This window comes from Mauremys mutica, chromosome 2 (genome assembly GCF_020497125.1).
Source record: "Mauremys mutica isolate MM-2020 ecotype Southern chromosome 2, ASM2049712v1, whole genome shotgun sequence".
In the NCBI taxonomy this organism is placed as follows: domain Eukaryota; kingdom Metazoa; phylum Chordata; order Testudines; family Geoemydidae; genus Mauremys; species Mauremys mutica.
In genome coordinates, this window is record NC_059073.1 from 241,881,417 (window position 1) to 241,904,350 (window position 22,934).

At 41.4% G+C, this 22,934-nt stretch overlaps 1 protein-coding gene across 2 annotated transcripts in view; it reads left to right on the plus strand.

The window, feature by feature from the left end:
* DGKB (diacylglycerol kinase beta) overlaps window positions 1–14,357 on the plus strand; it is a 534,249-nt gene extending 519,892 nt beyond the window's left edge. For both annotated transcript variants that reach the window (XM_045008243.1, XM_045008242.1), the window contains one exon: window positions 14,002–14,357. In XM_045008243.1, the coding sequence (XP_044864178.1) occupies window positions 14,002–14,109 (108 nt within the window). In that variant the 3' untranslated portion in view covers window positions 14,110–14,357. The remainder of the gene's footprint in view (window positions 1–14,001) is intronic.
* The last annotated feature ends 8,577 nt before the right edge of the window (window positions 14,358–22,934 follow it).

A 22,934-nucleotide genomic window follows, 5' to 3' on the forward strand; every position in this document is an offset into this window, starting at 1 on the left:
TATTTCTTCTGCTGAAAGAGTGCTGTTGCTCCCTGCAGTCTCATAAATTTAGCCTGAACTGTTCTCTGTGTCTCCATGCACAAAAAATATTTGTGGCACCAAAAACAAAATTTACAACTCTTGTTAGACTTTCTCCTTGTCTTGGTTCTAAGTGGTCAGATATGTATCCAAGGTTAACATTAAAGGAAGGAGTTTTAGACATCTTTGTTTGATTTGAGATCATATTTCCAAGGCTCTGCTTCAGAAAGATTTTTTTCTGGAAATCAGAGAGCATCTGTTCATAGACTATGTAGCTTTCTCTATTCAAGCGCACACACACAAAAAGTGTTACTAACTGTAACTGTGTGAACAAACTGTTTGAGCCCCAGGATTGCAAACTTCAGAAAAAAATATCAGGAGACTAGTATAGAAATCATGAGTTTTTTGCCTGTAGTACAGACTTCAGTAAAGTTTACCTTGAGGTTGTCCCTCTGACTTAACCAAAAGTAAATTATCATTTATTTTAAGATGAAGAAGAGTTCAATACAGACACACACCCACACACAAACACCCACACACTCATTTCTTTTAAGATGAAGAGGAGTTCCTCCCTCTCTATCTCGCACACACACACACACACACATACACAGAGTGAGTCCCATCTGTCTTCACATCTTTCCCTCTCCCTCCAGCGTTGACTGTGTTCTGGTTCAATGGTAGTATGGCACCTAGTGCTTTTGAAAATCATATCAGGCACATAGCTGTATCTTTAGGCACTTAAATACCTTTTAACTTTTGATCCTAAGTGCCAAAGTCACTTTTGAAATCTGCTTTAGCCGTCTGAATTACTTATGCCCAGATTTTTAAAGGTATTTAGGAGCCTTTGGAGTTAGGCACCTAAATATCTTTTAAAATTTGGGCCCATGGTTTTTTGGTGAAATCTGACCCCCCCCCCAAGTCAAAGAGAGTTTTGCCATTGATTTAAATAGTGTCAGGATTTCACCCTATAGCTCTAATAACATAGAGAATATGAAAGCTAAAAATTATTATTTGTACTGTGATAGCACCTAGAGTTCCCAATAAGTATGGGAGCCCCATTGTGCTAGGCACTGTACGCATATATAAAAAAGACAGTTCCTGCCCTAAATATCTTACAATCTCAGGCCTCAATTCTGCATTATGTTGCACATAGCCAGGCTGCTATGCTTGTCTGGAAATCCACTGCGGCCACTCAAGAAGAACAAGCTTCAGGATCGGGGCCTAAATTTTTGTGAAGGAAAAATTATAACATTAGTAGTTACATTGAACATTTTTGATAATTAGCTGAAGAGGAAATTCTATCACAGCTCATCCAGCCAAAATATAGTGACATGAAATATATTTATGGTCTCACTTGATCTCCAAACTGGTCATTAATAGTAATGAATCTTCAAAGGCTCTCAAGTTAATTTGATAAATTTCTGTCTTCGGGCACCAGAAAAATAATATTTCCATTTACCTACAACTGTCTTTAGCATTGTTTTGAAAAATCTCTAAGAATATTCTGTCTTAATTACAAAAAACAGCAATTTCACTTCTTTCATCTGTTCTTGATTTGGTAAGTAAAAAATCTGAATCTCAAGCAGCCAATATCACTAGATTAAAAATGGAAAAAAGAGACATTTATGGTAGATGCAAGAATAGTTCCTCTGTGAAGGAATGGAAGAAATGCTAGTCCACTGGCAGGGCCATTTTAGTGGATTGCAAGAAATTAAAAATCTCATTGATATTTGTCACAAAGCAAGTTACATGCTTTCTGTCGATTGGTGTTGATAGGGTTTATTTAACAATGAGAAATTTATTACAATGGCATGATATTTTTTTCTCATGATAAGAATTCATAATACATGGCACCAGAAAATTATACCATTGCTTTGATCATCCCTGGAAAAGAGGTTTGAATATTTATGTTTAAATGAATTTATGTATGAATTTTTTTCCTGCCTTTCTCTTACTCTTTAAGAGTGTAATTGAACCATTGTGCAGAAAGCCAGCCCAAGGTCTACCTCATTATTTAAGCCCCATCTAGGGGCAGGGAGACTAAGGGCCAGCCATCTTGTGCCTCTTACTCATCGTGGAAAGGGTCTATGCGTAGCTAAGGGAGGGGCCACAGACCTGCTTTTACATAGATCCGCTGGCTCCAACACCCCATGCAGCAGGCACAGAGGAGCTGTAGTTGCAATTCCAACCCATAGATCTCTCAAGCCATTAGGGCCTAATCTCATTGAATGCAGTGGGACTTTTGTCCTTGATTTCAGTGGCAGCAGGATTGTTTCCTGGCTCTATAGCAGTTGATGATAGGGGAAACCATCCAGCAGTAGTTAAATAGTTAACATATAAACTGATGCCAACCTGTAAAAAGTTTCTCTTGTTATAATGACAATTTGCATGAATTTCTGTTTCTAGCCCTGAGGTTTTTTGGGATTTTGTTTGTTTTGTTTGTTTGCTGCTGGGTTTCTTTCTTTCTTTCTTTCTTTCTTTCTTTAAGGTTCAGACACCTTACAGTGCAGTTGGGAATTATTTTTTCCGTTCACTGCTACACTGCACATTAGTTTTGTTTACCTATGCATAATTTTTCTTAATTTCACAATAGTAGTTTTTTGTAATTGACAATGCAATTTACTGCATGTGTGCTTTCTGCACTTCAAACAAGTATGCTACCATAATGCACCTATCTTTCCAATTCAAATTGTTAAGAAAAAATTAGTTGTGACTAATTGCCAATTAATTTGCAGTAACTTGGGGGAGGGGGAACAATTGCACCTACTAATTAAAATTTAAAATATTCCAAAGTGTCATCTTTAGGTGTCTGTGGAATACATAATTTCCATTTTAGTTCTGCGCTCGATCTGTAACAACCCTGAGCTTGACAGCTCTATTAATTTAAAAGCTCAGTGATACCTATTAGTACAAAACATGAAAAAAATGCTATTAATCATTTATTTTAATTTTGCAGCTCTGTCATTTTCGCAGTATGTTTAAGAATTATGGTGACACCATAATGTTTTCCAATCTACCTGTGTGAAGGGGAAACAGATCACACTACTTAAGAGAGAGACTAGAGTATATTATTAGAGCTTAATTAATGCCAGACTGATTAGATGTGATTGCATTTTGCACAATAATATTGTTAAGAAATTGTTTAAAAGAACTGTCACAGCTCTATTTGAAACCATTGGTTTGGCCCAAATTTACACAGCCCAAGCCAGAAGAGAGGACACAAAGAGAGCTTAAAACTCACCTTTGCACTTCTCTTATCCTATGGCCTCTCTGTGCGGGGTAGTCCTCTGCACTGTGTTAGACATGGGCAGCGTGTGAACTGTTGAAGGAGGCTAGCCCCCAGCCCTGCCCCTTCTCCTGGAGCCGAGAACCCCCCACCCCAGGCTGCCCCAGCTCCAGAGTGCCAGATGGGCAGGCAGTGAGTCCCCAGTCTCCCCGCAGCACTGGGCGGGTGGGTAGGGCCCCCCCCCCCGCCGGGCCACGGTAAGGGTGAAGACTAAGCTGCAAAGTGGGAAGCAGCATGGGGCTGAGTGTGGATGGGGCCACGCCTGGCTCTTTGGGGATGCTCAGCCTCCCCCAGCCTATGATACTCACCACCCATAGTGTTAGAGCACCCTTAAGGGCTGTTCTTTCTTGCCCATCTGCATCTGGTCCGGGGAGGAGCCGGTGGTCATGGTACATGTAGGTACCAATGACATAGGGAAGGGTAGGAGAGATGTCCTGGAAGCCAAATGTAGGCTGCTAGGGAAGAGACTGAAATCCAGGACCTCTATGGTGGCATTCTCAGAAATGCTCCCAGTTCCACGTGCAGGGCCAGGTAGGCAGGCAGAGCTTCAGAGTCTCAATGCGTGGATGAGACAATGGTGTAGAGAGGAGGGGTTTATGTTCATTAGGAACTGGGGAAACTTCTGGGATGGGGGGAGCCTATACAGGAGAGATGGGCTCCACCTAAACCAAAGTGGAACCAGACTGCTGGCACTAAACATTAAAAAGGTTGTAGAGCAGTTTTTAAACTAGGAGATGGGGGAAAGCCGACTGCTGCAGAGGAGCATGTGGATCGGACACAGACTTCTCTTAGGGGAGAGTTTGATGATAGAGAATCTCCAGGTTATAGTCAGGAGCAGAGGACGGAAGAGGATAATATAAGAGCCGGATCAAATGATAAACAGTCACATAAAAAAGAATCTGGCACATCAGAAAAGGGCAGACAAATAAACAGGGACAAGTTTTTAAAGTGCTTGTACACAAATGCTAGAAGCCTAAATAATAATATGAGTGAACTAGAGTGCCTTGTGATAAAGGAGGATATTGATATAATAGGCATCACAGAAACCTGGTGGACTGAGAGCAATCAATGGGACACAATCATTCCGGGGTACAAAATATATCGGAAGGACAGAACAGGTCATGCAGGGGGAGGAGTGGCACTATATGTGAAAGAAAATGTAGATTCAAATGAAGTAAAAATCTTAAGCGAATCCACATGTTCCATAGAATCTCTATGGATAGAAATTTCATGCTCTAATAAAAATATAACATTAGGGATCTATTATCGACCACATGACCAGGACAGTAATATGATGATGATATGCTAAGGGAAATTAGAGAGGCTATCAAAATTAAGAACCAATAATAGTGGGGGATTTCAATTATCCCCATATTGACTGGGAACATTTCACTTCAGGACGAAATGCAGATATAAAATTTCTCGATACTTTAAATGACTGCTTCATGGAGCAGCTGGTACGGGAACCCACAAGGGGAGAGGCAACTCTAGATTTAATCCTGAGTGGAGCGCAGGAGCTGGTCCAAGAGGTAACTATAGCAGGACCGCTTGCAAATAGTGACCATAATACAGTAGCATTCAACATCCCTGTGGTGGGAAGAACACCTCAACAGCCCAACACTGTGGCATTTAATTTCAAAAGGGGGAACTATACATAAATGAGGGGGTTAGTTAAACAAAAGTTAAAAGGTACAGTGACTAAAGTGAAATCCCTGCAAGTTGCATGGGCCCTTTTTAAAGACACCAAAATAGAGGCCTAACTTCAATGTATACCCCAAATTAAGAAAAACAGTAAAAGAACTAAAAAAGAGCCACCATGGCTTAACAACCATGTAAAAGAAGCAGTGAGAGATAAAAAGACTTCCTTTAAAAATTGGAAGTCAAATCCTAGTGAGGCAAATAGAAAGGAGCACAAACACTGCCAACTTAAGTGCAAGAGTGTAATAAGAAAAGCCAAAGAGGAGTTGAAGAACGGCTAGCCAAAAACTCCAAAGGTAATAACAAAATGTTTTTTAAGTACATCAGAAGCAGGACGCCTTCTAAACAACCCGTGGGGCCCCTTCATGATCTAAATACAAAAGGAGCGCTTAAAGACGATAAAGTCATTGCGGAGAAACTAAATGGATTCTTTGCTTCAGTCTTCACGGCTGAGGATGTTAGGGAGATTCCCAAACCTGAGCTGGCTTTTGTAGGTGACAAATCTGAGCAACTGTCACAGACTGAAGTGTCATTAGAGGAGGTTTTGGAATTAATTGCTAAACTCAATATTAACAAGTCACCGGGACCAGATGGCATTCACCCAAGAATTCTGAAAGAACTCAAATGTGAAGTTGCGGAACTATTAACTAAGGTTTGTAACCTGTCCTTTAAATCGGCTTCGGTACCCAATGACTGGAAGTTAGCTAATGTAACGTCAATATTTAAAAAGGGCTCTAGAGGTAATCCCGGCAGTTACAGACCGGTAAGTCTAATGTCGGTACCGGGCAAATTAGTCGAAACAATAGTTAAAAATAAAATTGTCAGACACATAGAAAAACATAAATTCTTGAGCAATAGTCAACATGGTTTCTGTAAATGGAAATCGTGTCTTACTAATCTATTAGAGTTCTTTGAAGGGGTCAACAAACATGTGGACAAGGGGGATCCAGTTGACATAGTGTACTTAGATTTCCAGAAAGCCTTTGACAAGGTCCCTCACCAAAGGCTCTTACGTAAATTAAGTTGTCATGGGATAAGAGGGAAGATCCTTTCATGGATTGAGAACTGGTTAAAAGACAGGGAACAAAGGGTAGGAATAAATGATAAATGTTCAGAATGGAGAGGGGTAACTAGTGATGTTCCCCAAGGGTCAGTCCTCGAACCAATCCTATTCAATTTATTCATAAATGATCTGGAGAAAGGGGTAAACAGTGAGGTGGTAAAGTTTGCAGATGATACTAAACTACTCAATATAGTTAAGACCAAAGCAGATTGTGAAGAACTTCAAAAAGATCTCACAAAATTAAGTGATTGGGCAACAAAATGGCAAATGAAATTTAATGTGGATAAATGTAAAGTAATGCACATTGGAAAAAATAACCCCAACTATACATACAATATGATGGGGGCTAATTTAGCTACAACAAGTCAGGAAAAAGATCTTGGTGTCATCGTGGATAGTTCTCTGAAGATGTCCACGCAGTATGCAGAGGCGGTCAAAAAAGCAAACAGGATGTTAGGAATCATTAAAAAGGGGATAGAGAATACTGTGTACAGGTGTTCCATTCTATGCATCCGAAGAAGTGAGCTTTAGCTCACGAAAGCTCATGCTAAAATAAATTTGTTAGTCTTTAAGGTGCCACAAGTACTCCTGTTTTTTTTGCGGATACAGACTAACACGGCTGCTACTCTGAAACCTGTGTACAGGTGGTCTCCTCACCTCAAAAAAGATATTCTAGCACTAGAAATGGTTCAGAAAAGGGCAACTAAAATGATTAGGGGTTTGGAGTGGGTCCCATACGAGGAAAGATTAAAGAGGCTAGGATTCTTCAGCTTGGAAAAGAGGAGACTAAGGGGGGATATGATAGAGGTATATAAAATCATGAGTGATGTTGAAAAAGTGGATAAGGAAAAGTTATTTACTTATTCCCATTATACAAGAACTAGGGGTCACCAAATGAAATTAATAGGCAGCAGGTTTAAAACAAATAAAAGGAGGTTCTTCTTCACGCAGTGCACAGTCAACTTGTGGAACTCCTTACCTGAGGAGATTGTGAAGGCTAGGACTATAACAATGTTCAAAAGGGAACTGGATAAATTCATGGTGGCTAAGTCCATAAATGGCTATTAGCCAGGATGGGTAAAGAATGGTGTCCCTGGCCTCTGTTCGTCAGAGGATGGAGATGGATGGCAGGAGAGAAATCACTTGATCATTGCCTGTTAGGTATCAGAGGGGTAGCCATGTTAGTCTGGATCTGTAAAAGCAGCAAAGAGTCCTGTGGCAACTTATAGACTAACAGACGTTTTGGAGCGTGAGCTTTCGTGGGTGAATATCCACTTCGTCGGATGCATGTAGTGGAAATTTCCAGGGGCAGGTATATATATATGCAAGCAAGAAGCAGGCTAGAGATAACGAGGTTAGTTCAATCAGGGAGGATGAGGCCTTCTTCTAGCAACTGAGGTGTGAAAACCAAGGGAGGAGAAACTGGTTCTGTAGTTGGCAAGCCATTCACAGTCTTTGTTTAATCCTCAGTTGATGGTGTCAAATTTTCAGATGAACTGAAGCTCAGCAGTTTCTCTTTGAAGTCTGATCCGAAGTTTTTTTGCTGCAGGATGGCCACCTTAAGATCTGCTATTGTGTGGAGGTTGAAGTGTTCTCCTACAGGTTTTTGTATATTGCTATTCCTAATATCTGATTTGTGTCCATTTATTCTTTTCCATAGAGACTGTCCAGTTTGGCCGATGTACATAGCAGAGAGGCATTGCTGGCATATGATGGCATATATTACATTGGTGGACGTGCAGGTGAATGAACCGGTGATGGTGTGGCTGATCTGGTTAGGTCCTGTGATGGTGTCGCTGGTGTAGATATGTGGGCAGAATTGGCATAGAGGTTTTTTGCATGGATTGGTTCCTGAGTTAGACGCACTATAGTGCAGTGTGCAGTTACTGGTGAGAATATGCTTCAGGTTGGCAGGTTGTCTGTGGGTGAGGACTGGCCTGCCACCCAAGGCCTGTGAAAGTGTGGGATCATTGTCCAGGATGGGTTGTAGATCCCTGATGATGCATTGGAGAGGTTTTAGCTGAGGACTGTATGTGATGGCTAGTGGAGTCCTGTTGGTTTCTTTCTTGGGTTTGTCTTGCAGTAGGAGGCTTCTGGGTACACGTCTGGCTCTGTTGATCTGTTTCCTTATTTCTTTGTGTGGGTATTGTAGTTTTGAGAATGCTTGGTGGAGATTTTGTCGGTGTTGGTCTCTGTCTGAGGGGTTAGAGCAGATGCAGTTGTACCTCAGTGCTTGGCTGTAGACAATGGATCATGTGGAGTGTCCGGGATGGAAGCTGGAGGCATGAAGGTAGGCATAGCGGTCGGTAGGTTTTCGGTATAGGGTGGTGTTAATGGACCATCACTTATTTGCACCATGGTGTCTAGGAAGTGGACCTCCTGTGTAGATTGGTCCAGGCTGAGGTTGATGGTGAGGTGGAAGCTGTTGAAATCGTGGTGGAATTTTTCCAGAGTCTCCTTCCCATGGGTCCAGATGATGAAGATGTCATCAATGTAGCGTAGGTAGAGAAGGGGCGTGAGTGGACAAGAGCTGAGGAAGCGTTGTTCCAGCTCAGCCATAAAAATGTTGGCATATTGTGGGGCCATGCGGGTGCCCATAGCAGTGCCACTGATCTGGAGGTATATATTGTCATCAAATTTGAAATAGTTGTGTGTGAGGATAAAGGCACAGAGCTCAGCAACCAGTTGTGCTGTGGCATCATCAGGGATACTGTTCCTGACAGCTTGTATTCCATCTGTGTGTGGGATGTTTGTGTAGAGAGCCTCTACATCCATGGTGGCTAGGATGGTGTTTTCTGGAAGGTCACCAATGCATTGTAGTTTCCTCAGGAAATCTGTGGTGTCATGGAGATAGCTGGGAGTGCTGATGGCATCTCCACCAAGCATTCTCAAAACTACAATACCCGTACGAGGAAATAAGGAAACAAATCAACAGAGCCGTTCTTATGTTCTTATGGTCTCAGTCACTTTGGGGGATAGTTATGATGTAGTGTTGCCCAGTCACACCTGCCCCAGCAGCAGGGAGAGGAGTGGCATACAAACCCCTAGTCTGTGGCCTGGTCTACACTACAAGGCTATATTGAATTTAGCAGCATTAATTCACTTTAACCCTGCACCCGTCCAAACAACGAAGCCCTTTATATCGATATAAAGTGCTCTTAATACCGGTATCTGTACTCCTCCCCGACGAGGGGAGTAGCGCTGAAATCGGTATTGCCATTTCGGATTAGGGTTAGTGTAGCCTCAATTCGATAGTGCACCATTGTGACCGCTCTGGACAGCAATCTGAACTCCGATGCACTGGCCAGGTAGACAGGAAAAGCCCCGCAAACTTTTGAATTTCATTTCCTGTTTGCCCAGTGTGGAGCACTGATTAGCACGGGTCACCATGCAGTCCCAGAATCAAAAAAGAGCTCCAGCATGGACCGTACGGGAGATACTGAATCTGATCTCTGTATGGGGAGATGAATCTGTTTTATCAGAACTCCGTTCCAATAGACAAAATGCCAAAGCATTTGAAAAAATCTCCAAGGCTATGATAGACAGAGGCCACAACAGGAACTCAACACAGTGCTGCATGAAACTTAAGGAGCTGAGACAAGCATAACGGAAAGCCAAAGAATCAAATGGATGCTCACAGAGGGAGGGAGGGAGAGGGGACTGAGGACTCTAGCTATCCCTCAGTTCCTGCACTCTCCGAAAATTATTTGCATTCTTGACTGAGCTCCCAAAGCCTGAAGGGTCAAAAACATTGTCACGGGTGGTTCAGGGTATATGTTGTCAGCCCCACTCCCCCACCCCCCGGTGAAAGAAAAGGGAAAAAAATAGTTTCTTGTGTTTTTTCAATGTCACCATATGTCTACTGGATGCTGCTGGCAGACGTGATGCTGCAGCGCTAAACAGCAGCATTCCCTCCCCTTCCCTTCCTGATGGCAGACGGTGCAATATGACTGATAGCCGGCATCCTCATCATCCCATGAGTGCTCCTGGCTGGCCTCGGTGAGGTCGGCTGGGGGCGCCTGGGCAAAAATGGGAATGACTCCCGGTCATTCCCTTCTTTAAGCTTTGTCTAATGGAGATTCACTCCTGCCTGGAATATCATAGCAGCTGGAGGCTGCTTCCCCCCGCCTTTTATCTCTGATTGCAGATGCAATAAAGTCAGTTTCTTATTCATGCATTCTTTATTACTTCATCACACAAATGGGGGGATAACTGCCATGGTAGCCCAGGAGGGGTGGTGGAGGAGGGAAGCAACGGGTGGGGTTGTTGCAGGGGCACCCCCTAGAATGGCATGCAGCTCATCATTTCAGCGGGATGTCTGGGACTCTGACCCAGAGTGGCCATTTGCCTCTCTGGTTCTTTAGTAGGCTTGCCTGATATTCAAGGCAGGACTGACTCTACCTTTAGACAAAACTTTAAGAAGGGAATGACCGGGGGAGTCATTCCCATTTTTGTCCATGCGCCCCCGGCCGACCTCACCAAGGCCAGCCAGGGGCACCCATGACAGCAGCAGACGGTACAGTATGACTGGTAACCATCATTGTCAACTTGCAAAGCAGCAGACATTACAGTAGGGCTGGTAACCGTCTCTGCTAACTTGCGAAGGCAAGTGAATGCTGCTGTGTGGCACTACAGTACCGCATCTGTCAGCAGCATCCAGTAGACATACGGTGACAGTGAAAAAAGTCTGAACGGGTTTCATGGTTGCCATGCTATGGCGTCTGCCAGGGCAATCCAGGGAAAAGGGCGCAAAATGATTGTTTGCCGTTGCTTTCATGGGGGGAGGATTGACTGATGACATTTACCCAGAATCACCCACGACACTGTTTTTGCCCCATCATGCATTGTGATCTCAACCCAGAATTTGAATGGGCGGGGGAGACTGCGGGAACTATGGGATAGCTACCCACAGTGCAACACTCCGGAAATCGATGCTAGCCTCAGAACATGGACGCACACTGCCAAATTAATGTGCTTAGTGTGACCGCGTGCACTCGACTTTATACAATCTGTTTCCAAATACCGGTTTCTGTAAAATCAGAATAATCCCGTAATGTAGACATACCCTTCGGGATAATCCTGTAAACCTCCCTGCTGAAAGTGTGGAGCCAAGTGGCCACCTGTTACCCACGTACATGTCTCACCCTGTTCATATTTGAATTTAACTTTGTATCCTCTGAGGTGTAGAGTTGACTGTTACTCTCAGTTTATGTTAAAATATTTGGATTATCATTTATAGTTTCTTATTAATTAGTGTCTTGATTAATTCCTGTATTTATAACACCACATTCTCTTTTCATTGGAAGGGCAATGATTACCTCTTATTTAAGTGTACTATGATGTTAGGAACACACATATAACAAGCACACATTGTAGAACTCAATAACATAAAAGGAAAACGATTTGATCTAAGAAACACAGTTAATACATTAAACTTAGTACTCCCAAGTGCATTTAATTTACTGGATGCTTTGTGTTACTGTGGCTTCAAGGCAGATTTTGAAGCTCTGACGTGCTCCTGAAAAACATAAATGCCCATTTTATATTTTATTTATGTATATATAAACATGTTTAATATGACAGACTCAGACGTCTCATTTATTAGCAAACATTACTATCTTCAAATATGGAGCAATTACTATATCTAATTTTAAGAGTTATGCTCTTCTTTAAATTGGGTATGGTTTTCCTTTTAGCAAGTATATCATTAGCTGCACTTCTCAGGGCTGCAAAAATTATTTTAAAATTTCTAATGCTACATTTTCCCTGGAGCCATTTATTGATGTCTCAGCCCTATAAAACTTCTGAATTAGGACTACAAATTTACAGGGTGAAATCCTGGGTGAAATTGACGTAAGAGGGAGTTTTGCCAGTGATTTCAGTGGAGCCAGAATTTTACCCATAGTGTTATATACCGACCTTTCATCAAATGCATCATAAACTACTGGTAGTACTTTTGGCTGCTTACAGTTTCTGTTTGGTTGGAGCTTTGTTTTCTGCTTGTTTTGTGTTTTTCTTAAAATATAAAGTTTTCCAAGCAGAAGCATTTTCTCATGTTTTTCCTATAGCTGCAACTTAACTTTGCATCTTTTAGAAAGATTTTTTCTTTAATTTTCTGATAATCAGTCCACGTGCATTGCTTTGTCAAAATAATCACAAAAACATTCACATTGACCCAAGGGTCATATTAAATTCTTCCAATGCAACAGAGCTAAATGATTTCTCCACTCAGTGCTTTCACTTCACGTTGAACCCACGGTCTCCAGGAAAGCATGAGAAAATAGCATTTGCAGCATTCCATGAAAGTCAAGAGGATTTGGATCTCAGATGCAGTGCGTGTTCCTAAAAGAGGCCATCCCACAACCCCCGTGCCCAAACATAACACCTACATATGATGTCTGACTGGTGACGGCAACCGATGAGATAAATTCACAGGGCCAGGTCATCAGCTGGCATCAATGGAGCTATGCTGATCTGGTCCCCAGATTGGTGCCTGAAGCTAGGTTGACTGTGAGGAAAAGAGAATCATACACTAAATTTCATGCTAACAAACAGTAACATACTAAAGTTACATATTAGGTTGCAGTGCAACAAACATGTGAAGAGTAAGCTAAAATTCCCATAGAGTTAAATAAACCCCCTCATCCTGATGAGATTTTTATATGTATGTCTCCTTAGATTGTAAAGTAAATTTCCATCCCCAAGAAAAGGATTGTTCTATATTTTAATGAGCCTCTCCACGTGATGTACATTTTTGTTTCATCACTATTAGTGAATGACAAGTGAAGAATATTCATTTTACCTTGAAAATGTCAGGTATGCACTTTAAGAGAGAGATTTTTTGCAGTTTTTAATGAGGCTGTGTTTCTTTTGAAAGAAATACCCATTTCTGATGTGGATACTATGCAGGTGACAACTGATATTTAATAAGTGATGGTTCTTGTATTAGTTGTAGTTCACTAAAGAAAATGTCTCAGATTGCTTTTGAAAAACTCTTAGTGTCACTAGCCCAAAGGCAAGATGTGACCTTTTTATTACATAATGAGAATCATTTATTATCTTACAATGTATCTTAAAGTCACAGACAAAATGCCACTTTGATAATTGGTTTCAATTAGCTTTGAGCATAGCATACATTCATAAAATGTCCTCTCTAATTTAGACTTGAATTAGAGAAAATTGCAGACATAATATACTTTAAGGTTGTCTCATTTAAGGTGATTCGTAGTTTTATATCAAAGAAATCAAAATGAGTGGCTTTAGAGCAGTCTTTCAAAGTGTTTTAAACAGGCTTTTCAATATTTGATTCTGTTCTATTACCAATTAATTAACAAATTAGAATGCTAGTTCATCATTTTTGACCTTTTTTTCTATGTTAACTTTTGACTTTCATTCCTAATGGTTATTTTGAAATTAAGTATCATGGCTCGTGTTAAAAGAGAAGAACAATCTGATTAGGGGAATAAATAAGGCATGCTATGATACAGTGTATATCTTAATAATGGGAAACTAGCTTGGTGTCCCCAACATACAATGTGTCCTTTCCTGCTTTTGAATTCTTTTTTACCATGTGGCTATGCAAAATATTCAAGTGACAAGCAGTGATAAAAGGGCAGGTTATAAATCTTATGCTCCTGTAGTAAGAGAGCATGTTGCCGTGTTCTTATTATATATGATTAATAATATGGATTGCCTGTATAATTACAATTTATGTGTTGTAACTAGGACTATAAATTAATTTGTTTATGATATAAGCAAATGTCAGTTGTAACAAAATGTATTTCCATATTGATCTTTCAATCCTTGGTCATCTGAAGGTTCAGAAACTACATTTTAAGATTTGAAGTGGTTCAGTCACTTTGGATATTTGTAAAAATATGATAAAGAAGCTGAGTTAGCTAAAGGGATAACTGTTTTTTTTCTTTCCCTCCCCTAGATAAAAATTACCCACAAGAATCAAGCCCCAATATTGGTGGGACCTCCTCCAAAAACCGGTCTATTCTCCTCCATTATCAGAAGAACAAGGAACCACAGCAAGGAATAAGCCTCTGTAGTTTAGTTCTTAGAAAACAAATTAGCAGTGCTGGGCTTTTGAATATTTATGCCGGAAATCTTTCAAAAGTTTTAGAATATCCTCTACTCACAGAATTCTGGAATTTGGCATAAGAGTTTCAGTGACTGAGCTAATGTAAAATTATGCTGTTAGAAAAATTTATTGTCACTTTTTTTTTAGGCATTTTGCATGAGGAAAGCAGATGTTTATGTACAGTGATATGGCATCTTTTTGTTGCATGCATTACCATTTACTAATTTATGGGATAATTCTGCCATGGAACATGAGGAGGGAATGCTCTGGGTAATTTGATTTATTTGGTAAGATTTTATTTGTAGTTAATTCTAATGCAATGATCAGAATCCAAAGATTCTGTAGTTGCCCTCTTGAACCCAAGCACCTTCAGATCAGCAATTGATTTGACGTGTATCACATAAGAGCTTGGAAGTTCACAGGTCCCATTAACTTGGCCTTTTACATTTAACATTTCTTGCCACTCTAGTGAATATTTTTCCTCAGCAATTTAACCGCACTGAGCAGTATTAAAATCCTTTTTCTGTGCTAAAATACCTTTCATCTTTCAAACACTGATGCACGTGAGTAACTTTACACACACACAAAGTCCCATTGGATCACTGGTACTATTCACATGCAGATAACTACTCACATGTGTAACTTTTTGCAAGATGGGAAGTCAATGCAGGTTTGCCTGAGTGAGGACTACAGAGCTAAAGGTTAAAGGAGAGCGAATAAAGGCAATGCTACTTGCAAAACTAGTCAGCAGCATTGTTTGTTGAAACATTAAAACATTTTACTCAACAGTAAATCTTTGTAATATGCCAAACTTTTGTTGTGGAAAATTGACCACACATTGAGTTTGGATCAGATCAGTCTGAGGCTCCTTTATTGATACAAGCGCAGGGGGGTAACAGCTCTCAGTAGCTGCCCCCTGATTCAAGGAACACAAGCTTTTTCAAGCTTAAAACCACAGACAAATTACACATACTTCCATATTAATTACCTTATTTGGAATACATTGCAAACTTAATACAGGTCAAAAGCAAAAAGAACAAATCACCCTTATTATTCACAGTTGGATTTGTTTGCAGTTTGTCTTTTCTAACAGTGCTATTGAGGTTATATGTTTCCTAAATTTGGGTTATTACAAATTATGCTACTTGGGGACTTTTTTACTCTGCCCCCACATGCCCTTTATACACACAAAGCCATTGTTCTGCTTTGGGGACTTTCCATACAAAAACAGGCTTGGTCAATTCTTTAGGCCTGTAAGCCTGACCAGAGTCGTAAGGCCCCCCTAAATTTTCCTTCACACTTTAAATCATCTCGCATATTGGCCAATAGTGCAGTATGTATGCACACAAATAACCAAACCACATGCCTAATAAACTGCATTTTCCACCAAAGATTTAGTGAAGGAGGCTTCAGAGAAATGGGTTCATTCATAATTAATCATGCACACTGGAGCAGACTTACTTCTGAAAATTTACAGTTCTTTGATTACCTTGGCAATGTCCAAACTAATGCTGGAATAGGAAAAACAGTCTATTAATTACAATTTACATGTTCACCTTTCACTTGTTTCATACATGAATAGACTGACACATAAACTTGCTGCTTCACAATTAAAACCATTTCTAATTTTGTTGTTGTTATTTATAAATTTGCAACATCTCTCATTTTCTCATGCTTTAAATTAGTCTTCTTAAGGAAAGGACATGCTCTTATCAGTTCCCTTTCTATTCATTGCTACCTAAAATCAAAACAATTCCTATTATAATAATTTGAGAGGCCATTGTTTAGCTCTTCATTTTCTCAGCCCTCTGAGAGACTTCTTAACAGCTTGGAAATTGCAGCACAGGTCTTATTGTTGATGGTTTGCATGGTACTGTCAGACTGTCTAATGGGTAGGTCCAAGAATGGCAACCTTTTTCAGTGTTGCAATAAATTTACAATATGAGTCTGCAGTAAAATGCTTTTTTATGCAGTCTTGACGTTGTTCTTTGTACAAAATGACCTGCACCTCATCGCTGCATGTTTTATGTTCTCAAACATTCCATCGGGGAGGCGGAGGGAAGGGCAGGGGGAACTGCTTGAAATGCATGATTTATTAGTTTCCTCCCACCTTTATCGATACATTAAAGTGCCAATGAGTTATCCAATCTATTTTTCTATCGATTCATTCATCCTTGAAAAGCAAATAGCATTTAATCATTCTGTTGTGCACGGTACTGTGCATGGATTTAAGTAAAGCTGCTGCCATTTGGTTCCTTAGTATGAGTATTCAGCATCTCTTTTGTATATAATAGATACTGAACAAAAAGGCAGTATAGTGCTGGTGAGGATTATGTATATGAAATGCACTCTCAATGTTCTGTAAACATTAAGAGGCAAAGACCAACATTAAGTTTAGCATCAGGTAGAAAAATGAGATGACAATTATTCCTTAAAATTAAGACATAATTCTCCATTGCTGGGTCCAACGATGTTAACAATTACAGCAGGATTTGAACGTTACTTATTCTTGTATATTACATGCACTCTCTCCTGCACACACAAGATTCTGATGCAGTAGTTACTGCAGATTTCTGTAATTACAAGGTAAAAAGTATTTGCATAAATAAAGACCTTGCTGGCATAATGTGCACATTGGCTTTCTGAAATTATGGTTACAGGTAATAAATATTTGCTCATTTTGACATAGAATTTTCTACTGTTGCTATTCAACCTTTTATGTCAAAACATGTTTAATGATATCATTATATAATATGCCCTCTGTGATAATCTCTTGAACACTGTCTCTCTGAAAAACAAATAAAATGGTGCATAGGCTATTCTTTAACACTGTATGCCGTCATTAAAGTGTCTGATAGCCTGAGAATAAGTAACTGTCAGCTCTATGGTTTCTATAATAGAGGGATGGATGGGTTCATATATACACTGTCACTCCCCACATATACCTCCATCAGAATAGCTGATTTCTCTCATGGTATCTGTTCTCAAGAGGCTAACTCATGACTGACATTCTCACTAATCAAATAAATATAACAAATTAGTCTCTTCACTGTATATGGCTACTTACACTATCAGTTTGTTTTTACTATTAAACATAGGGATAGTTTTTGGATTTTTTTATGTGGCCTATTGTTAATTTAAAACTGTGTTGGGATTTCTGGGGATTGAAAGAATATGATAGTCTGAAGGCAAGGATAAAGGCTTGCAGCAATTGGAAGATGACCTGAAGGGAAGGCAAACTGTGACCATTCACCTCTGGTGTTATCTAGATGGGTGATCTGCTAGGCCACTCCAATTCTTGACTCTGGGAGCCAGCCTTACCCTGCTCTGCTGTGAGAACCCCCACTCCTGGGCTGTTCACGCACAGCCTCTGGCATGCAAGCTGCTCCCGGCTACTTACAAGCGAATGACACTAGCCAATATCTCTGATCCCAGACACAACCCTAGGAACCTCCATCTTGCAGTGTCCGGTTATGCCCGCTGGATGCTGCAAGCTTATTGAGTTCGTCAATTCAACAAAGAAATTGATATGTACCAGGCTTGTTCTCCCAAGGGAAGTTTCTTACATGCTTCAAACCAAACGCACTGCTTCAGGTAGAATAAACAAACAGATTTATTAACTATGACACTAGATTTTAAGCGATTATAAGTCAAAGCATAATAAGTCAGATTTGGTCAAATGAAATAAAAGAAAAACTCATTCTAAGCTGATCTTAACATTTTCAGTGTCCTTACGAACTTAGATGCTTCTCACCACAGACTGACTGCTCTTCAGCCAGGCTTTCCCCTTTGATCAGCACTTCAGTAGCTTGGAGGTGGTGGTGTTTGTAGGTGTAGGTGGAAGAGAGAGGAAAAGCATGGCAAACATCTCTCCTCTCCCTTTTATCATGTCCTTTCTCCCCTCTTGGCTTTGCCCCCCCCCCCTTCGCCCTCCAAGCCAGGTTGAGCAATTCCCCTGGTGTGGCCTCATGCAGGTGAGTCACTGCATTGTAGCTCCCTTGCTGGACAATGGTTGTTGATGGGTTGATTGATACCCTGCCCAGGCATTGGTTAATTTTCATATGGATAGAGAAATTACTTTCAGTAGCTCATAACCTTTCCCTGATACCTTACAAGCCATGCTTTATATGTAAGATCACAATTATATGAAAATGAGGAATATGGAGGTTACAGCACGCTCCCCCAAGGTATAGAATGTCACACAAACCTTCAGTATCATCTTTGTTGTCACCAATGAAATAATACAATGGTGTATGCTAAATTGGAGCAAAGAATAAATGGGGATATCTTCACATAGTGAACGCGCACACAGACTCCAGAGGTATGATCTTGCATCCATTGAAATCAATGACAAAATTCACATTGATTTTTGCAAACTAACTTGATATGAAATACATGCAGTGAGACTGTCTGAATATTCTCACTGGATTTGCAAATTTAGCATTGACTTGCTAGAACGTTGCAGCTGCTCAAATCAATGTTCAGTCAAAAACTTCTCTTCTCCCTTTTCTTGACATCTTTTATTCACTCACTGCTTCCTTTACTCACCTCTTTTCTTCCCTGGATTTCGTTGGTAGAAGCACTGCAGAGTAATGTATATGGGAAACATTTCATTATAATACTCTAGGGAGAAACCTAGTTTAGAGTCTGATTGACTGACTGAGTCCACCTGTGTCCATGTCAAAAGACTGAAAAGAAAGAAGGTAACAGTTCTGAGCACAGAGATTAAGAATAGGCCACCTACACCTATAGAATTAATCCAATGTTTAACTTGTTCTATATTTTACAAATCCATTCATAAAGCTACATGATTATTACTCATATTTTATGGTTGCTCTGTAACCCTGTGTTTGGTAGATACTTGGGTGTTACACCTAGGGCTCTGATATGCTAGAAAGTACTGAAATTTTCTTGACTGTTAGGGTCTAACTGGAGGAGGGATAGCTCAGTGGTTTGAGCATTGGCTTTCTAAACCCACAGTTGTGAGTTCAATCCTTGAGGGGGCCACTTAGGGATCTTGGGCAAAAATTGGCCCTGCTAGTGAAGACGGGGGCTGGACTCAATGACTTTTCAAGGTCCCTTCCAGTTCTAGGAGATTGGTATATCTCCAATTATGTTTTTTTTTTTGAAACAGGAGCAGACACTAAATGTAACACCCTCCCAGATTTGTGCCATAGTGTTTTTCAGAAAGATAGACATTAACAATGAGTGCCTGTTTTTCAAAGCCAGACTATAAATAGGCCCACAGCATGAGTTAAGGATGTTGAAAGATATATTGGTGTAAAAAAAGTGTTTAAAATCAGAAATTGTCTGGTTTTGATACTGATTAAATCACATAAAAATGATAGAGCCACTTTAAAGCAAATTAAGTGAGGAAAAATATTTTTGTTCCAGAGATTGGGGCTTGTGGGCTAAGTCTATAGATTGATAACCTTTTTATGAGCAATTTCACAGAATGAGATGGTGCTTTAAGAGAGTTTTGGTGCTGGCTCTGATCTGTGACTTGCTTTCTCCCAAGCCAAGAGAATTCTGGGTTTTGTAGTCCCCAGAGCAAGCATGTGATTGCAGGCTAACAAGGCTTGCTGGGAAAGGAGCAGGTCTATACAAAGAGCTTCCTCATGCTCTCTTGGAAAGTGACTAAGGGAAATAGAGCAGCAGAGGGGAGAGGAGCGGAGATGAGCTTGTTGGTGACCAGGATCTGTACAAGATCAACAGTGGTTACTTGCAGAGAGAGAACTAGGATAGGGTGGCTGGGAGGACTGCTAAGGGGCTCTAAAAATAAGCCTGGAAGGACTGTGCTAAAGAAACCTAGGGGAAGGCCTAGAAAAGATGGGCATTGCAGAAAGAATACTGAGAAACAGTGAAGTTGGTTGGGGCTTGGTTGAGAACACTCAGCTCCTTTGTAGTTAAGAGCACAGGCCTAGCCTCTGTGGTGCCAGCTCAGGATGGGGTGGAGACCCCTGTTCTGGGAAACCCCTGCTGCTTAGGGGTAAAAGTGCATAGGAGGTTTAGACTAGACAGAGTGAAGAACCACCAGCAAGGGGAAAAGGGTCTTTGGAAACCCCTGCAAGCAAAGGGAAGGGCTTTCATAAAGACTGGGAGGTTGGCTGGGGAAAGTGGAGAACCTGGGGGGGTTTGCTTACTTCTGGACATTTTATTACTCTGAAAGAGGAGGCCTCTTGCCTTGGCTGGAAGGCCAAAAGCATTGAATCAACAGCAAAAGCAAAAAAAACCCTGATGCACTGGTGGGAAACCGGAGGCACAGCCACACATGCGGATGGGGACAGGTAAGCAACATAGCTCTTTCTCTACAGCAAACTAATGCTGGTCTTGTGCAGACTATGGTCATTTGGCAGTAGCTTGCTAGGTAAACCCTCCTTTCCCAGATGTTTTTTTCTGAGCAGAAGTGACTCTTCTTGTAGTCCTGCCCCCTTTCCCAGCAGGCTTTGCTATACAATGCAATCACATTTGCTCCAGAGGGTAAAAGCCCTACAATTCCCCTGACCAGGAGGAAGCAAGGCATAGGTCAAAACTGGGGCTTGAACCCTTATTAAAGAGACAGTTTGCCCTGTGACAGTCAAGTGATAAACCTCTGCAACTGGGATTTATAAGGAAAACATGGGCAGGGCCCCCCCCCCTTAGCTAAGGCAGAGCTAGTGGTGCCTCTCAGGCTATGTCTGTACTACACAGCTTTTAGCGACATGGCTGTCTCGCTACAGCCAAGCCGCTAAAAGTCGTGCAGTGTAGCCGCGGTTTGTCGGCTCTCCTGCCAACCAAAAACTTCCACCCCCAACGAGCGGCGTTAGCGTTGTTGACAGGAGAGCGCTCCTGCCGACAAAGCGCTGTTCACGCTAGCACTTGTCGCCAGCGAAACTTTTGTCTTTCAAAGTTGTTGTTTTTTAACACCTCTGAAAGACAAAAGTTTTGTCGTTCAATTGCCAGTATAGACGTAGCCTTAGTTAAATCAAACTCTATGTTCACTGGAACATGCAAAGAGAGAGCTTCACATTGAGGGCAATTTTCCTGCTGAGTTTCCACCTTCTACCCATAGTCACTTCAGCAGTACAGCTACTCAGAAAGAGTGGTTGATCATCTATTTTATAATAGGGAATATGTATTTCTCATATTGTCATATTCAAACACTGGACATGGTTTTGCTTAAACTTTGAGAACTAATTTCCTTTCAGACAGCAAACTTGGAAAATTGGAGCCCAGTTTCAGGAAGTTCTGAAGAATGGAAAATGAGCTTATGGCTCATACACATGTACACCAAAGATATATAAAGCTGTGTACCAGGATTTAGTACCGAACAATGCATGTGTTGTGTGGTAGTAATTGCAAGCAAGTAAGAGAAACAGGGTGCTCAAACCCTCTCCTTTCAACAAGAACAACAGCTGAGGCAGAGAAACTTTTACATAATCATTCATTTCCCTTTTGTCAAATTGCCCTACAGCCTGAAGCTATAAATAGGGGACAATAGCCTACTCTCTTTAGAATAGGGGACAATAGGCTCTTCTCTTTAGATATCTAGAATCTCTTGTCATGGTGGCATTTCAGAAGTTGAGTTCTCTCTCTGATTCATGATTCAAAGAGATTACCTGAGAAGCACCATGGGGAGCTTTTCAGGAATGACTCCGACAAAGATTAAGTAATGCTCTTTTTTGTTATTTGTTTTTGTTATTTATAGAAAAACTGCACCCATGGTGATAGAGCAGCACAATTCAATTTCAAATAAACATGGGACATAATTTACCGGGATTGGATGGCTCCGAAAGTAGATATAAGATTTAGAGTCTTTCACCTCTAGATCACCAGTTTGAATCTAACCAAAGTTGTTAGTGACTGGAAGTTGATACTATCCAATAGATGGTCAGTTTGAAATAAATTTAGTGTTCCCATTCCAATGATAAACCACGTAACAGGAAACTTTAACACAGTTGGTGCTGATTGGCACTCTTGGTGGTGGTCTTGGCTGCGAGACCAAGGAGTGGATGAGCATGGATTAGGAACTCCCCCTCTTTGTGGCTGAGGCACACTGCTACGCAGGGGTACCACTTGGGGCCTTAAGTGGGTGGGGGGGTGGAAGTCTAAAAAATGTACCAATCGTTTCTTAAATTTTTACCAAATAGTATCAGGTACAGAGGGAAAGATTGTGGTAAACACCCTTGGGAGAGGGAGGGATTAGGAGCTTGGAGTCAGGTGGGTGAAGGAGGATTGGGGGGGACAGGCCTTACCAGATCTCACCCAGAGCCGTGCAGTTGAATTGCTGGGTGGATGCGGTGCTTTTCTGTCCCATCACCTCACTCCACGTTAGCACCCTTGGTGCCAGGGCTGGGCCTTTCGCTCTGGCCAGATTCCTGGGACTGAACCAGTTGAGACGTGCCCTGCACAGCCTCAGGCATTACTAGGAGATGGTGGCAGTGTCTAGGCTCCTGGGTGGGGCCTGCGCAGGCTGTGCAGTGAAAAAGGCCTGGCAGTGGCAACGCCGTTCCCCAGGCCACCACTGCTGCTGTCTCCCTGCAAGCAGCACCTCCAACGCCAGCTCCTTCGTATCCCACCTCCTCCCTGGCACCCCCAGAGCCAGCATCCCCTCCCAACCCAGACAGCAAGTGGGTAGCCCTGCAGAGGCAGCAGCACCCCCACTGGCCAGCAACAATAGCTGCTCTGCTGCTGCCAATCTCTATGGGCAGAAGGAGGAGACCCACAGGTGTGGCACTGGGCTGCCTCGGGCTGTAGCAGCGCTACCACCCAGGGAACACAATTTTACCAAATGTGTCAGAAGC